Consider the following 19,022-nt stretch of genomic DNA (forward strand, 5'->3'; position numbering starts at 1 on the left):
CTTTGTAAACTTCTCCATGTCCCAGATACTAGATACACTTGCTAACTATAAAGAACCTCTTGGGGGAAAAAAAAAAAACACAAACAAAACAACAACAACAAAAAACCAGCAACGCTTGGGGAGGGTCAGAGCATCTCCATCTGAATTAAGCATTGCCAATTAACTTCTAAAATCAATAGGACATGGATGTAGAGTTTAGCTTATTTAATACATTTTTCTCATCTCTGAGGGAAAATATTTATTTAGGAAAATTAATATATTGATCCATATGAAACCACTATAGCTCCTTTTTCTTCGGCATTAACATATTTTTCCTTTGTGGACAATTGTATGCTTGGAAAACACCATGAATATAGAGATTCTTTAGATGATAGGAATAATCAGGGTAAAGGTTAAGCTTAATCAAACTAAAAATTAGAAGCAACATACCTGAAAGTTGCAATTATCAACAGCTTTCCCCTGGATAAGCTCACTGATCTTTATGAAGAACTTCCTATTAATTTTATGAAATGGATTTTGCATTTGTTCTGTAATTAATTTTTTTTTTCATTGTCTCACACTGACTGTGGCAGAGCTGAAAGCAGGACCTAGACTCTTCAGCATCCAGTATCTATTCCCATCCATGCTGTGAAATGAACTCAAGTCGAACTCAAAGGTGGAAACAGCTTTTTTCTTGCTGACACAGCATGATGCAACCCCATCCCCTGCAAAGATTAGTATTTGACTGAGTTGCTGATTAATTACTGATTAACGGTTTGCTTACCATTTGAATGAAGGCATCATTTCATTTTCTTGTAAATAATTTTCCAACTTATTTTTTAAACCTGTTATTTCAAAGAGAAGCCTTAAAAGCATTTCTGTTTTCATTCTCTCATTTCACCAAAGGAAAGGTCTTTTCTCGACAGTTCTGCTAATGTAATAAAAATAGTTCTCTCTACTTATCTTTAGTAGTAACTCCAAAGATTTCAAAGGCTGTCCAATTTCAGATCTCAGAGAGAAGAGAATACACTAAAACTTTCATAAAACTCTTACCTGCTAAAAAGCTGAGGAATCCCAAAATAAATAGTTCTCTCTGTGCTTTCCTTATAAATAACTTTAAAAGCATCTTAACATTCGTCATTCTTTCCAGGTTGTATCCCAGTGATCAGGGACTTGAAAAGCACAGATGCTGCATATTTTCAGATAAAACAAAGCAGCACAACTCTTACTAAGGTCAGCAGCATTTTATGTAACGCTAAAAAAGAAAAAGTCACACAATTTCAGAACTGACTGTATACATAGCTAAGACTGATTGAATTAAAAAATCTAAGTGTTCTTTTGCAATAGACACATGACATTATACTACAGCAAGAAAATTTCTGAATACAATTATCTTTACTAATCATCTCAACGAACCGAGATTTTTCATCTCTGCTTCGTAGAGGAATGTCTTGTGGCACATACGGAAGTGCCAGCTTGCAGAATTTTTTTATTGTTGCTAAAGCCACATCTCAGAATTATGAAAAACACACACACAAAATGTCTAGCCTTTGGGTGTTAGTAATGAAGCACAGAAATATGAAAAATTGATATGAAAATATATGAAAGTAAATAAAAACTATCACAAATTTGTATATGTTTATATGTTATTTTGAGGTCAATCTATTTTATGCTTGTTTTTCTTATGGAGGGTTTCCATGACTTCTGACATTAATATTCTACTATATATGTGAGCAGCTCAAGACTTGTAGGATATAGACTATGTGTTCTAGCATACAGTTAGTATTTGGTCCAAAGTGTCTGTAATCAAATAAGCATAAAATATAACAAGTTTAGATATTTCCTACAATTCTATATCCCTACTGATAGCATTAGTTACAATCTAGTCATCCACAACCCATAAATAATGGCTTGTCTGGTTGAACAGATTCTACTTGCAGAGTTTTCACTATGTCTCAGTATAAAGTGTTAGTTAAGTGAAAAGCAGTTACAAAATATGGAGCCTTAGGGATGGAACTATACTGAGCTGTTTCAAATGGTTATAACTCCTTTCTTTACACAGATGTTACAACAGTGTGGAAAAAGTTTTAATTTATCTCCTTATAGCTGAATCTCAGAAATACCATATGCTAAAATACTTTATCCCTTGTGCAGACTATAGTTACAGTGGAAAAAAAGTGTGACTATTGCAGCATTGTGTTAAGGAAATTTTAGTCCTGTGTGAGATGTGGAAAGGTAAGAATAACTCAGATTTAGACTGTCTAAATCAGTTTATGGTTTAATTGTTGTAAATGAGTAATTCCTTCAGGATTAGTAGTGAAAGAGACTATCAGGCAAGTCCCAGAAAGCCCTCTCTGTGCTTAAGACATTAGAGATTTGAGACCAGATTATGAGGTATAACACAGGGATTCTCTGTTCTTCAAGAATATGTCAGTAAACACAGCAAAATCATTTTTAAAGGCACTTTTAATGAGGTTCCTTCATGTTTCATTGTTCTCTCAAGAACTATTTGGAAACCATATTGCGTACATTTATATGGTTATATATGTGTATTTATAAAATTGGACAAAGGTGATTATTTATCAAAGAAGTAAAGGCAGTGGGAAAATCAGAGCACAGTATGGTTTCCAGAGATGCTTGTGAGAGGAAATAGTGAACCAGTATGGTAAAAGTTAGGAAAAAAAGTACTTTCCGCAGGAGAGCACAATTAGTTGAAAATCTTCAGACTAGAATAAACAATTTGTTTATTCTATTCTGTTTTCCACTTTTTCTTGGCAGAAAGCAACTATTTATTTTCAGCTAATAGAATGAAAGTGCTCCTGAGTTCCACTACTAAAAAGTACCACTAATTTTCAGAAGGCAACAGTTAGTATCTTTTAATTCTAATAGCATTACAAAACCTCTTTATATTGGGGTGACCTGAAGCTGAAGAAGTCACTTCACTTAAGAACATTTAAAATTAGGTTAACACAAGTGCTAGGAAATGCAGGAAACAATTTGTCTTTGAAACTTATTCTCTGACTAGCCTCATTCATTATTATTCTGTTTAGTAAAATTATTTTAATCCATTTTTGAAATTCTATCCTAGGTAGATTTTCTATTCCCACATAAATCTAGTTCTGACGGGAAGTGCCAGGTTGTGAGTAGACAGAACACTATGTCCATGTTACAAAGCCAGCCAAGGTAGCAGCATTTGGCAGCCATTGCCATTCAGAGACTAATGGACTTTGTATCAGATCCTTTTTTTCCTTAGTTGTTCATAGCTATCTTCTTTCCTTAGCTGACAGTCTCAACCAAGATGCTAGTTAATGTTCTGGGGGGCATAAGCACCTCTCCAGTAGGTAATATTCTCCAAGTGCTAACTCATTTTACACAAGCCACTTAACTGCCACCTTAGAGTAATGACTTTCTATCACTACTGACCTGGGCTTAGTTCAATTCTTTTACTATTTATCTTCACAGTAATAAACAAATTTATCTTGTCAGTACAGTTTGTTTACTTAGGCCCTTCTGAAAAAGCACCTTCTAAAAGTCAGTTACACATGGCAGGAAAAACAACAGTACCAAAGAACTGTGTCAGAGAAACATCTCAGTTTTATAACTTCCTTCAGTTCTTCAGTTAATATAGCATTTATCAAGGAACTTCAGGATAAGGTCTTTATGTTTTGGAAAAGTTTTTCCACTTAAAATTCATAACATGAGCAATAGCATGTGGGATTCTACCTGGTAAAAGCTAAAGGCAATTGGTTTTTTTTGAAGAGAAAAGCAAGAGAAAAATATTCACTTATCTGAACCTTTGGGGGCATCTTGAGTTTCTGCATTCTCCCATTACTATTTGTGAGATTAGATCTGACAGCATCTCACATTTCCATACCTATGCTCCCAGCAAGTGAGCCATGCCTCTAAGGAACTTCCTTTGTTAGGAATGGTGCTCTATGGCAGTATAGAGCCTGTCCTCTGTACTGCCATTTATAAAATCTAGTCTGTATTCCTCTGACTCAGGCTACTTTGCTTCATCAGGGTCTGTGCAGTGAGCTAGCTTCTTAGGCCATTGTTATTTCCCAAAGCTTAATTCTGCAGATACAGCCATTTCTAGTGTAGGTGGAAACAGAGTAGGAAAAAACAGTTCTACTCATGCCCTTTGCACACTGTTGTCAAGTCCCTCAGATCAAAAAAGACACAAAGACATTTTGGCATAGATTAAAATTTGATACTTTTTTTTTCCTATCACCCTTTTCCCTCCACCCTTGATGTCATCCAGGTAAAGAACTATGGTCAGAACAGATTTTACACTCTCTTCTGGGGAAAAAGAAAAAAAAAAAAGAAGATAACATAGGGTGTCAAAATTATTAAATCCTCTTTCTCTTTCAGGTTTTCTCAGGCCCATGATAGCTGTTAAAATCTGAAAGTGCCAGCCAGAACATCCTTAGAGTAGAATCAAAGCCCATGCTGTTTCCTTCCTTTGCCAGTTACTGTGCAGGTTACCTGCATACTGGCAAATGGATCGATCATCATTTTTTCAGCTCCAGGACAGATTCAATATTTTCCTATATGCTTTACATGTAATTAAAAAATTTCTATCATCATGCTATTACAAACTTTCAGTAAACATAAAAGCTTTTGGTACATAATTTCAAGCAGAAGATTTCATTTTAACTATCTTTGCTCACTTCCCCCAAAACATTTTAACTGAATAACGAAACTGCATTAAATACAGTATCTTAATCATGCTGTGGGGCATGGAATCAGACATTGTCAAACAACAAAAATACCTAGACTGCTTGTGTTTTAAAAATCAGCATAGGTAATAATGTCACTCATGGTTGCTCCTCTTCTTCCCATTTAACCTTTCCTGCCCCTGGAAACCACTAGAAACCTAGAAAGCAACTGAAGTTAACTATTTTATTACTCATTTATGTACTTGAACTGTGGCTGTGTATTAGACATTAAAACAAACACATTTCCAGAGCTGGCAAATCTACCGCCATATCACAATAATCCCTGTATTATTATTGCAATTCATGGTAGAATATGAAAAGAATGCTAGCACAAATTATGTGATTCAATAGCATGGAATTATGGCCACTGCTAATGTAATTAAAAATTTAAATATATTTATAAAATAATAATTTTTACATATATAAGTTAATTTCTCAAATATTCTGTTAAAGAAAACAAAAAGATTTCTATTCTCCACTTAGAGAACAGAAGTTTCTATTATTAGCTAAACCAGCGGAGAGCAAAATTACATCAGATCTCTTTGCCTTCTCTCCATAATGAAAGCTTGCAATGTCACATTCCACTGATGAATGTTACTTCACCATCTCATGATAATGTAAATGTCATTGCACTGCCCCAAAAAGGGACAGATTCTCATCTTCAAAGACAATATGAAATAAATGTAAGGAAAATAACCATACATAAGAAAACAATTTACAGTGCAGTTGAAACACTTTAAGGATAGCAGGACAGCTGGACACCAGTACCACATACATGTCCATTTCTTGAGATTCAATTTAAAAAGCCTTTTCCCAAGATTCCTCTATGGACACTACTTGTTTTTATAGCACTGTTACAATGTCAGAAAAAGACAAATCCTTGGATCAAGAAAGCAAATCTGCCATAAAACCATAAGAAAGAAACCCGCCTTGGTGCAAGCTTGTCTTATAGCTTGTTCACATGAAATTTTAGATATGATAAACTTTGTTTTTACCTCCCTTGTTGATGAAATAACGCAGATTGCTTAGTAAAAGAACAAGTTCTCCTGCAGGCCTCTTTAAGGTTGATTTGTTTCTTAGATATAGCCAAATACAGGTTAAGACAAGCAAGTTGGGAAAGCTGGTATGGGCACATCTGTTTAGTTGCAAGAGAGCACACAACCATTGAAAGAAATTAATTCCATCAATATTGTTCTTCCTTCACTGTCTTTGCATTTTACTTCTTCTACCACCCAACCAGCAATTTACACTCATGTCTTAATTGCAGTTCTTTTATATGGTAGAATGATGCACAGATTTGAATCATGTATTAAAAAAATATATTTTTTTTAATTATTTACTTTATTTTTTTTTAGACTTACTGAGAGATGTGTTTGTTCTTTCCATAGTTCTTAAAGTCAGTATTAGAATGGACAGTTCTTTTAAACATGAATGGATTACTCATGGATTAATCCATTTGATGTTATTCGAAGTTATATTTGAATCCATACTCAAAATTATTTCTAATACTATGTTCCAAGTTAACTGCGATATAAGGTTTGAAATTAGTATTATTGGAATTTAATACTCCAGCCTAAATTAAAAAACAAACAAACAAACAACAAAAAAATACCCACCCTAACCTTATAACAGGAAGATTATTAAAATACATTTTCTCCTGTAATAAATATGACTTTGTTTTTATCTGTACATAAAAATTGTTAGAGCCTAAAATCCTTTTTTTTGTCCTTGATGGTGGCTTTGTTATTGTAAATTACTAATAAATTGGTAATATTTCTTAAAAATCTTAATATTCATCTTGTTCTAGCATATACCATGATTATTTTTCTAGATATTCAACTATTTGACACTCACATTGAACACTATGTTTCCACTGAGGCAAAAAACCATATATAGTGATACCATAGTAATACTCAGAAATACTTAAATGTCTGAATTTATATTATGCTGGCCTTGAAATCCTCCTGTTATTAAAGAAATTGTTACTTTTCTTTGCAAAGCAATTATCTCCTATAAAATAGGACTTTCAGAACTCTAGATGTCACATATTATACTGGGGCTTCTAATTCCTTTAATACCATTCTGTAGATTTTGGCATACTACCCTGATATCAATAATTGTTAAAATACATAAGAAATGCACACAATTGTTTTCGGTCTTTGTTTTTCAGACCTTACTTATTTCTGTTTTTCTGTATACATTACTTACTGTTCTCAGGAAATGAAATAATAACAGAAAAAAGTACTTCCAGAGACAACAGCAAAGATCATTATGTGTACAAAGTAAAACATTCTTATTAGAAAATTAATATCTACTGTTCCCTAACCAGGTTAAAAAGTTTATTTTTCCTTTGTCTAATCCAAGACTAATTGGGCACACAATCACTTTAAAAACCTTGTTAGAAAAAAAGAAGTATTAATAGTTGTATGCACTCTAATAGAAACTGGACAAATTCGGATGTATAAATCCATAAATGTTATTAAATTCACTCAGAGAATCTGAGCCACAAACTGTTGGTATACATAGAAAAATACCTGAAAGATTAATCAGTTCATCTGCCCTGCTATAGTCTTCTCTGAGCACCATATTTTGGCCACCAGATGATCATTGATCTGACCCTATACATTGGCTGGGTTTCCCATACATGGGATTCATTAATAGCTCTGCGGAAGGCTGCCACACAGGAATACTGCCAGGACCATGAACCTCTCCAGATTACGATTAGACTTGAAGAATTAAGTTATGTAACAACTAGGTATGCAAACTTACTGTTCTAACTCTGGATTCACACACTGGCAGGTAAAAAAAAAAATTTCCTACAGGAAAAATTTTTGAGTTGCTTAAATAAGCTACAGGCTGAAAAATGTAATATTGAAGTTTTGGATCTAAAAAGAAATGCAAGATTAAGTAATTTTAATAAATTTTATACATTTTTCTATATTTTGTTATAGAGAACTTTACATTTTACAAATTTTTATTACAAATCATATTATTTTAAAAAGAAACAAAAGATAACACTGTAAGAAGTTACTTTAATAAGATGTGAAAATGCAACGACTTACAAAAGTAGTGTATATATCAATAACTTTGGGTAATACCCATCTGTTCTGTATACTTGCATTCCACTTTTACTCAGTCTTAACATAACAAGGGTAGTTAACATTTACATTTTTGTTTTGGGGCACATGCCAGTTTAATACACTTGAGATTTGAATTTGTTTGCAGATTTTCAAAAACAGATCTTTGTAAATGTTATGACTCCCTTAGGTTCAACTGTGTGGCCAATCAGATGTGCTCTTGTCCATTCAGTTCAAGTACACCAATTAGAAATACAGTCAGATTTTTGTTCTGAATCAATAATTCATACTTGATATTTTTAAAAATGCACTCAAAGTAAAGATACAGTTTTTTCCCTTAATTTTGTCAATCTTTTTTGCACATAGGAAAACTACCTCAGTTTTATAACATGAACCCAAAACATCAAACTTTTAGAAGGGAAAAGTCGTAAGACTATGTATTTTATAAAGGTAGTATATAATAAAATACTGACATTTTCTGCAATGGTTATTAAATAAATAAATAAATAAATAGAACAGTAGTTGGGAACCAGCAGTAGAGAACAAAATGTATTTCTTACTGAAATAGAGAAGAAATACCCCTATAAAGGACTTCTTTTGGTTCTTCATTATACTTGAAAATTATAAGGGACAGAAAGATCTAATGTTGTCCAGGAAACTGAAGAAACTGTCATTAAATACAAACAGAACTGGGAAAACACAGCATGCTGAAAGGGCTCCTCTGAACTGACAAAAAATAAATTTCCGTTGACTATCTGCATTAGATTTTTTTCCAGAAAAGAGGCTGCTGTGGATGCAAAGGTTTCTAAATATTCCATTCATAAACCAGATGTCTCTTCTTCCTTGAGTCTGTAAATTTTGGAATGCATTTTGTCCTCCATCTACATTCAGGACTCTGACAGTATCAAAGGGAGTTCTGCAGTCTGCATCAGTGGGAGGCAGCCTGAGCTAGCAGCTGGCACAGAGGACTTGGACAAAAGCCTAACTCCCTCCACTAAGTCAATAGCAAAACCCTTATCAACTTGACTGCAAACTGGAAGTTGCTGTCCAAATGATTACTTTTCAAGGGGGGGGCAGATGAAAGATCAATTCATAGCAAGACATGGGACATACTGCTTGGCTTTCTGATGATTTAGTTCTCCACTTCTCAGTTTAGTATGTTCTTTCATATCCACCTCAGTGAACTGATTTGAAATTCGTAGATAAGGCAGGTTATGTAACTGCAGCTATCCAGCTCTCATGAGTATTTGCGGCAAGACCTGACTCACCAATATGTGTACATGTATGCACACCCACATGCACATATAAACCCTTCCCTTACTGCTTCATTCTAACAGATATAGTTGCAGGAATGGTTCTTTAAGAATCCAAAATCTTTCTCTGCTTTCAAATTATTGATTAAAAACTGATGGGACGTAAATATGGACTTCCTTTTTTAAAGGTAATAAAATAAAGCTATGTTTTAGTAAATAGCAGTTCAAATTGTCTGATATCAATATACTGCTTTTCAGATTGGTAAACAGTTCTTGCCATAGGTATTTGCTTTGTAAGAGCAGGATAATAAAAACAGGAATGGAGAAAGAGATCTTGTAATATAGCTTAAAGTCATATGCTGTTCTTCAGGATGAAGCACAAAGGCAACTATAGCAAATACAATAGGAAAGTGACAGAGTACAGCATCAGAAATAACAATGCTATTCAGAAAATCAGAAAAACACTGAATAATTTGTTAGCTTTGTTATCAATGTGTAGGGGTGGATTTCCAATACAGAAATATGCATTCCTTCTTTGATACTAGCAGCTCCAAGCATATGTTCTCTGAGCAGCCAAAATCCTGATCAAGCTGGAAATAATTCATGGTACTCAGGTACACTTCATGAATAGATAGCACACAAAAGTTGTTGGCATTTCTCCAGACGGTCATGGAAAATAAGAAGTTAAGGAAAGAGGATATAAACAATACACTATTCCAGCAACTTCAGTGAGAGTTATTTCTGCTCACAGTTGCCCTGTATTTGGTCCTTTACTTTGCCTTATGCATTTGAAGTAAAATGTAAACACAGAATAGTAGATAAGACACAATAAACCTTGGTGCAATGACATATAAGGCACAACCTAAAATAATTGTTCATCCTTCCATAGCATGTTATTAACATAGTAAAGTAAAAATATGTATCAGCACTAGAAATTTGTAACAGTCAAAATATACTTCCCTCATTTCTATTGTAAGTACACATATATAACAATTCAAAATGCAAGTAACTCGTAAAGAACAAACAGCATACAATTTTGAAACTTAAAGTATTACTGTGCATAAAAGTTAGCAAACCACATATTCCTCTGCTGAAGAAACTCACAGACATATGTCAAAAGGTCATCTAAAGGAACATGGTAAAAGATTAAAAAGGAAAAAAAATCAAAGAGGAAAACTGCCAGTGTTCTTCCCAGCTAGGGTCGCTGCCTTACATAAGGCTACACTAGTGTAACAGGGACCCCTGCACAGTGTGTCTTCTTAGGAACTGGTTAGGGTGTGTGTATCTCCTCTTATAAAATGGCTTTTTACAGATCTTATCAAAATACTACATTTTCAAAACAAACTGGTTCAGCACTTAATCCATCACTGAATATGCATGTGTTCCAAAACATTACTCATATATGTTACCAGGTTTATGGAATCCAGAGTTCATTCTGTGCTTAATTATAGTTAGGATTTATCAGAAACAACAATAAGAATTCTTATTGTATGTAGTATATAATAATTTCTGCAGTGCTTTCTGGTATTTTGGGTTCATGCATGCAGGGTAACATTTAAGAAAAAGTGGATGTAGCAGCACTGAAAGAAGAAACAAACCAAAAAAGGAACTATTAACACATAATCACTACACTGATACTGACTCAACCTCTCAGATGGACTACTTATGTTAACATTTTCAGGACACAGTTTTAAAAACAAGATTATTCACATGCAATTATAGGACTGTAATTCAAGAAAATAGAACATCTAAAGATAATGGGAACTGCAAAAGTACAGTAATTCTATGGAATAAGTCAATGAATGTCTGGTTTGCAATGTTTACAATAAGGACATTTAAAAGACTTCAAAACATTAACCTAAGTGATTAGCACTGTAAAAAGCTAAAGGGAAATGGATTATCTAAACATGGATTCTGTAAATTAATGGCTACTTTATTTCATTTTTTAACACTTTGGTCCAAAGAACAGATTAATATTCTATTTTACAAGTAAAAGAGAGAATGATCCTATAGATAAAATTAATTACACTTATTAATTATCAAAATTCCTTTCACATTTTCAAGTCATCATCTCACATACCATGAATGACTTCTCTATATTGACAGTGGAAACTTTGACACAGTCTAAATCTAAAATTACTGAGAATTCAGCATTATCAGACTAAATGAACCAAGACAATGCACTTTTCTTCCCTGCCTCTTAGATCTTCATGTGTCAGCCACAGTGTAATTTACCTAGTGATTTCTTTGCAGAAGTCAAGTAACAGAATCACAAAAACTCTGAGCTCCTCTTCAGGCTCTACCTCCTACTTCCTCCGTGATTTCAGGCATGTCACTTAATCTTTCTTTACTCTATTTCCCTTGTAAAAATGGAAGCTGTAAACCATCTTACTTTTCTTCTTTCACAGAGATGACTACTGTTTTCCAGCCCTTACATATTTGATACTGAAACATGGGCTACTTGAAAACACTATGCTGCAGACCAAAGATATGTTCATGTAGAAATATCTGAGCTAGCTTTAATGCAGGTATCTCAGGTGTGGCATATAATCTAATTATGATGGCATGGAAACAAATCTCCAGGGAAGAACAAGTGAGCCAAAATCTATGGTGCTGCATTTTCACCACTATAGGTACTCTAGCTAAATTAAACAAAACATAAAACTTACTAGGTCACTGCACGCATAAATAAATAGTAAGCATACAGAGATCTGGTGGGGGGAAATAAAGGAATGAAATCTGGGGAATCAAAAATTAATATAATTAAATATTTACAAGAAGGCTTTAAGAAACATAAGAGAAACCTGACAGAACCAGGTGAATGGACATGAAATAGAACAACATAAAGGTCTGCTTAGAGATCATATGTGTAATTAATAACATAGGAATTAATATGAGAATGCTGTATTGTCCATGCCTCAAATGGTGAGAATACCTCTCCATCTATCCCTACCCACATTAGAAGAAATAGAGGTTCATGGCAAGAAAAAAATAACAGATATATGATGATCAACAACTGAAAAAAACTAGGAATATATATAGTTCAGAGGAAAGATAAATTCTAAGAAAGCCTAATAATCCACAGTATTTAAAAAGTAAAATGGAATACATTCATGCTCTTTCACACATAATGATAAAAAGGAACAGTCACTAAAACTGTTAAATAAGAGAAAAAAAGCAATTAAAAATAAAACAATTTTGATAGCCTTCAGAGGAATTTCCTGTTGAGAGATAGCCTTCAGGCCAGTGACTTGAAAAGGGTTAATGACTTATGATAAATTAGGTTCTTCATTATTATTACTATTTAGAAAATCATAATTTAAAGCACATGCTGGCCGTTAAGTGAGTAGGATAGATCATTCTGGTTTTGTTTTTTTTACTTTTCCTCTGAGATACGTGGTATTAGGCATTGTCAAAAACAGAAGACTATTACTAAAGACCAGAAAACTAATTTACCATGTTAATGTCTTTACACATACATATATAAATGTAATAAAAATGTTCTCGAGAAAAATACTGTGCAATTTACTTTAAGAAAGTGCCATTCTAACAGCAAAATTAGAGAAGGCTGCACATATGAGCAGAATTTCCTTGTAAGGAAAGCTCCAAGGGCAGGGGCTAAATTAACTCAGAAGTTACTTCTGGTTCTGCAGATTTCACTAATTAACAAGATCTTTGCATACTGAATTTTCACAGTCAATCTGCTAACATATTTTTTTCTTCTCCCTCCCCCCCCCCTTTTTTTTTCTTTTCTGCTGCATCTGACACCACAGCTAATCATCAGAACAAAACTTCATTCTACATCTGACAGTCATGTTGGTTGGTAAGTACTATACATCCTATTCTAAGAAAACCAGCCACTCTGCCCTTTATTGTTTTTCTTTCCAGCATTTTATCCTCACCTGAGAAAATAGAAAGAGGGTCTTACCAGCAAATAGAAAGCTGAATTTCCTATTTACTCTGTGAGCTCAAACTTCTTACTTTTGCCTTAACTGCAAAATTTTTGTTTTCCTTAGTCATCTTAGCTTGTAAAAAAAAAGCATCAAATGTATCAGAAGGTTTAACATACCATGCTGAAACTTATCATTTCAAACTTTAAAATGAAAGGAAATCCAAAGCAATTAGTTATAAATGCATTGTTTCACACCAACTGAAATTAAATGCTAAATATTTGAAGTACTAACAACTAAAAACTAAGATAGCTTTCAAAGTGCTGTTTCCATGGAAAATTTGCATGAAAATCCAGTATAAATTCTGATTAAAACCTAACCAAGCTAAACACTGCGGATTACCTAAATTCCAATTAAATGTGACAAATGAACACTTGACAGATTTCAATTCCAATTCTATTTCTGTCAGAATGATCCATTAACATTGAAGATTACATTATCAAAATTTGAACAATGCAGTTGTGCTTAAAATAGTTAAAATACAAGTGGACTTCATCAGATCACAGAAAACTGTCACTCAAATGTCATATTCTACATATACGAAGGAACAAGAGTGCATGCCATCCTGTTCTGTCATTATTTATAGATCAACGTTAACAAAAATTTCTGGAGGCGGATGACATGCCACTGTTGAAATCTTGTTTTTTAAAGCGTGACAGGGAAATCCAAAAGACTGTAGAGTATAATTTTCATCACAATGTCACCCACCTTTCAAAGGCCTCAGTTCAAGGTTTCATAAAGGAGAATGAACTCCTGATTACTATGCACGCCCTAACATGCAATTTTTTTCATGGCAATTTTTTTTTCATTCACTTTTTCATGGAATAATATATTTGTGTATTTCTACATTTCTCTCTATTCTATCTATACAATAGTATTTTTAAAACTGAATCCAACAAAATCATCCTACCAAATATAAACTATAATCTTTTAAAAAATCAAAGTAATGTCTAAAATACTTTAATTATTAGAAAGCAATGTCAGTTTTCACATCAACACAGAAACTTAAATAAACTGGTTTGCTTTAATTTTTGACCCCACCCAAGCACTCTTCGTTTTTGATTACACTTCAGTAAGTGCAATGATTTTCATTGGCTATTGAATATATTAAAAATTATATCCAATTCTGGCTCTACAGTTTTCCTACTATGGTTCAGGCATGCTCCATGTTAGCATACTTTCTGAACTCGGATTTTAATGTCTAGCAATCTACTACACTGCTGTATGTCCAGGGGAATTAACATATTTAGTATCATTATCTTAACCACAAATATCACTACAAAACAGAAAATAAAATCATCCCAATTTAGGTAAAAAGTCTAGATTTTTTTTCTGAAATTTTTCTAGTAATATCAGTATCACTTTCTGCCCTACCACACACCCAGAAAAATGAAAAGTCAAGAGACAGATTCATATAAACAACCAAGGAGAATATATAGACATACAATTATACACATACATAACCTAATATATCTTCTTTTTAAATGGGTAATACCATCTTCCTTTTTGGTCAATTAGTCATTTGCTGTTTGGATATACATTATAGGCATATGTAGACTGCTGCAGCCATTCTTTAGTCATACATACTAAATTTGGTCATATGATGGGGAATAACATACTTTTATTGGGTCAATGTGTCTATCTCAGGAAAGACAAAAGCCCAAGAACAATTACCCAGTGCTGTAATCTCTGAAAACCTGAAACATGCACTTAGCCAAACTAACTTATTCATTCTATAACAGAAAATATACCACCCTTCTTGCATATACCCACCAATTCCAATTGGATTAGCAAACCCATTATTTCTTTGGTTATCAAAAATCTGTACATTTTGACACATAATAATTTATTTTATTGTTTATGGGCAAATGAAAAAAACAATTAAGTCAGTGTCTGACTTCACAAAATTTTAGATGAAGGCCAATAAATGGAGAACAGTAAAACATTCAGGTTTTATGAAATACCTTTCAAACTGAAACTACTTTTTAAATTTCTAAATAGTTTTAGACTGAAAGAAAAACAAATCCTGATATTTATATTACCTTTATTGTCCAATAGCTGGAGAAATACTATAGAATAAATAAGGATTCAGCATTTTCCCCTTCCATATAGATAGATACTGAATTTAAATGAGATGTTCTAAAAGTACTGTACAAAATAAAGTCTGACGAAAAGGAAAGTCATCTTTTTCTTTTCTGTATAATGAAAAAAGAACTTGACACTTGGTATTATTTTGAACATAGTCTATATAACGTTTCTGGGGAAACGGGAATTCTCTACAGTGGGGGGTTTTAATCCTACTTTCTTTTGCTGGTGCTGCATGTATTACATTCTGGGAAATTACCTAAGTAGCTGTTGAACCAAAAATGGAAGGAAAAGAGAATACATGTCCTTAATAGTCTTTTATCTAAAATGAAAATTATGGAATTTAATTCAATTACCATCTTCCCAGCCCTCTACTTGCATTTTTTTTCAATGTTTTAACTGTTTCTGCAGTAGTTTTTAAATCTCATAGAGAAAAGAAATTGCTGGTTTTATTAGTAGTGTTATGTTCCATTATTTTGTATATCTGCATTTTAACAAACTTTAAAATAAAATAATTAGAATTTTAACTATTTAAATATTTTTTTAGAACTTTTTTTGGACTGACCTTTCACAAGTCTACTTAGTATCACTTGCTAGTGAGATTATGTGTGTGAATGTCGTGTTTGCCCCTACCATTTTCCATATGCTCTGCCTCACCAACACTGCCATCCGGCGTAGTCCTTTCGTAGTTGTCCTCTGGGAGTGGAAGGGCACCCAGTCTTGGCCCTGATGAACTCTTACTGCTTGGTGTTTCTGACTCCTCCAGACCGCTGTCATAGCAACTCTGCAATGACCCTTGATGCGGGTCCTGAGGCTGACTCACAACAGAAAACGTCACTCTACGAAATGGCTGCAAGAGAAAAGATTCTGAATGTCACTGAAAAGTTCAGTCTTTGAACAACTGATTCTCAAAACATGACTTAAGCAAACTAATATTTTAACATTTACCAATTATACAATTTTGTCTAAATTACATCAAACAGCAAGTACAGTCCTTAAAAGGCCAATGGACAGAGTATCAGTGGGTTTTTACTGTGATATACAGTCCAGAACCTTCACGCAGTTTTGCATAACCTCCTTTCAAATGGCTGCATGAGCTAAGAAAGCTGGCTTATAATTATTTATAAATTCTCTACACTTTCTTTTTAACTCAATAGTAATAATTTGAATGGAGTTTATATCAGACTGCATAAAGGTACTTGACAGTGTGTGTACGTGTAAGACTGCGTGGGTGGGTATAAATGCTCACCTGTAAACTATACCAAGGGTATTAACAACATAGCAGCACACCCATCAGCCTTTTGTAAAATCACTTCCTGTGGTTTTGAAAGCTAGTTGACATAAGAAAGGAGAGAAAAAAAGGAGGGGGGAGTGGGGGGTGGGGGGAGGGTTCAGTCTCTTAGCTCCTTTGCCATAAAATTCAGTGCCTGGAGACAGGGTGTGTTGCCAGCTGACTTAATAAAGCCTTTAAAGTACTGTGAGCACAGCTGACACCACATGTTTCCACTGGGACTATACAAACATAGATTGTTAGAGATTTGTATTCATTCAAAACGACAGATATTACTGTTGCTCTGGAAGCCTACACACTGATCCCTGGCACCAGTGAGCATCCCAGGAAGTAGGAGAATCGATCCTCCACATTTCAGAGAACACTGAGGGCAGGTGGGATTTTTGGTAAGAAACTAGGAGATTCTCCTATGATTTCAGCTATACTAAAGCGGCTGTGATACATTTCAAATAATTTAATGGTACATTTGCAAAAACTTACTGTTTGCAAGGCGAGAAAACCACAAAGAAATGTCTGATGTTCTAGATAGCATCTTCTAAACCAAACACCAACAGATCCATTTTATAAGACACTATGCAGACTTTCCTATGCTTAAAATGTGAGGTCTGAGAATGTTGCCCACCTTTGGATTCAGATATGTTTCAAGCCCTATGTTAGAACGAGACACAGGCATACATCACCCCCACTGGCACCTCTGGTCATTAGAGGGTGGAAACATATATGTAGGCAAGAAGGGAGGAAACAGCAACTCCAACCATTTACACAAGCCCTGAAGAACAGAAGTCCACAACAGATTTATAAGTAGAGGGGTGGGTGGAGTTTCAGTTAGAAATTTTACAATTTTTTTTTGAAGACAGAAAGTTCTGAAGATATAATCAGTGCTGCTGATAAATAGATTGGACTACAAGTATAAAACTAAGTTTTCCTGGCACAAGTAGATCAAAAGTTTGTAAATGTGAGTGTTGCTAGAAATATGAGGAAATTCTAAAGGAAGAATCATAGTATTCTCATGGTGAGTTTTTGACCTTTCAAAGTTTCCTTCTTCAGCTGCGAAGTGCTTTTATACCAATTTAATTTAGAGCTTTGCATCATGTCAAATGCAAGGAGAGGAGCAAAACAAAAGAATGGAGAGCACAATAATGCACATTAAAAGAGCACATTGATATAGTGTAGAGTTGCTGCTCCTTTCACTAATGTGGAAACAGTAGAAAGCATAGAGAAGGGTTAGAATTCCTATGTTAAGACACTTTATGTACAATATACAATTTGAATATCTTTTCCCCATAGATGCTCAGTAACATCTTTCCCCTCCAGGAGTATTCAGAAGGAATACCTTTGTTGAGCTGCACATGAATTCTAAAAGCTTTCCTACTGGTTCTGAATCATGCAGGAAGGATAAAGTCCTTTTGCAGTAGTCTGTCCTTCAGAACATCTGTGCCGTTTGTATCATATTTTCATGTTTCAACAATAGCTTGTGTATGGTGTTATTGGTAATTTACACACAAGTTAATTCCCTTAGAGAAATAACTGAATAAATGTAAAGAAAGGTAAAGTGTCTTTATCTAAGCTAAGGTTTTAGATGTGAGCAAGTAATTTTCTATTTCTTTAAAAAACAAAAACAAAAACAAACAAACAAACCAAACAACTTATGGAAGTAGTGATTTCCCTTCATGTGCTTTCCACAGACAGATTTCTAAGTATATAAAAAGATGTCAGACCAAGAGAGTATTTCAGATCTTGTAAACAGACTTTGTTGTTTCCTTCCAATTCTCTGCAGACTATACTCAGATCACTTTAGAATACTTCCAAGTTAAGGTTTCACTAGTCCAGTAAAGTTTATTATTCTCATTACACTGACCAGACTCAAAGGATCTTACCACTGTCTTGACACTGAAGTTACATTTATTTCTTCATATTACTACCATGTCAGGTGACCAGCTGCCATTCCTGCTTACATTAAAAATGAGATATTTTCATGTGGAAAATATGGATTAACTATTTTCTAAGTATGCCAAAGTTGCTAGTACAAGCTAAATTGTACTTCTACTATTATTCTGGAAACAGGTCAGGGAACTGCCTAAGGATGTAAGAAAAGAAATTTCTCTTCACTCACACTCCACTCATTGGTGCAATGCCCAGGTGGATCCTAAGATCAAATTTTGCATCCTATCAGTCGTACTGATTTGAACAGTGCTGTGTTTCTAGGTCACAGCCAGAGCTACCATTCCTCTTGCTTGTTTCCCAGGCTGCGTACATTTCTGTACGTATGACATCCTTGAGGTGGACTCTCTTTCACCCTGTGTTGGTATTCTAGAGGTCTGTCTTGAACCCACCAGCCTGCACCCTTTTGCTGTCTATCCCTGCTCACCACTTCCTTACTCATCTGTGTGTTGTAATTTCCCATCATGGCCATATCTAGTTTAAAGTTCTCCTCACAGAGGATGCCCAGCCTGGTGGCAAAGATCCTGTTACCAGGTTTGTCAGGTGGATGCTGTCTCTCCCCAGATGTCCTTAATGCTCCAAAAGGGGGTTGATTTCTCTAAAAGCAAAATTTCTGTTCAACAGGACTTACCTGCTCCTTCCCAAGCCTTTCACTGTCAGGCCTGAGGAGAAACCATGAAGCCCCATGTGCCCTTTGCCCACTCTCCTTAGAACAATGTAGTGACCCT

The 19,022-nt window shown here is 34.3% G+C and overlaps 1 protein-coding gene across 2 annotated transcripts in view; it reads right to left on the minus strand.

Annotated features, from left to right (window-relative positions):
* PCDH7 (protocadherin 7) overlaps positions 1 to 19,022 on the minus strand; it is a 288,813-nt gene that overhangs the window by 133,954 nt on the left and 135,837 nt on the right. Inside the window, exon 2 of one of the 2 annotated variants that reach the window (XM_080375608.1) lies at positions 15,720 to 15,912. In XM_080375608.1, coding sequence (XP_080231734.1) covers positions 15,720 to 15,912 — 193 coding nt within the window. Of the gene's footprint in view, positions 1 to 15,695; positions 15,913 to 19,022 lie in introns of both variants that reach the window. The other variant, XM_080375607.1, reaches the window with a different exon arrangement.

Source organism: Falco punctatus, assembly GCF_963210335.1.
Source record: "Falco punctatus genome assembly, chromosome: 1".
NCBI lineage: Eukaryota > Metazoa > Chordata > Aves > Falconiformes > Falconidae > Falco > Falco punctatus.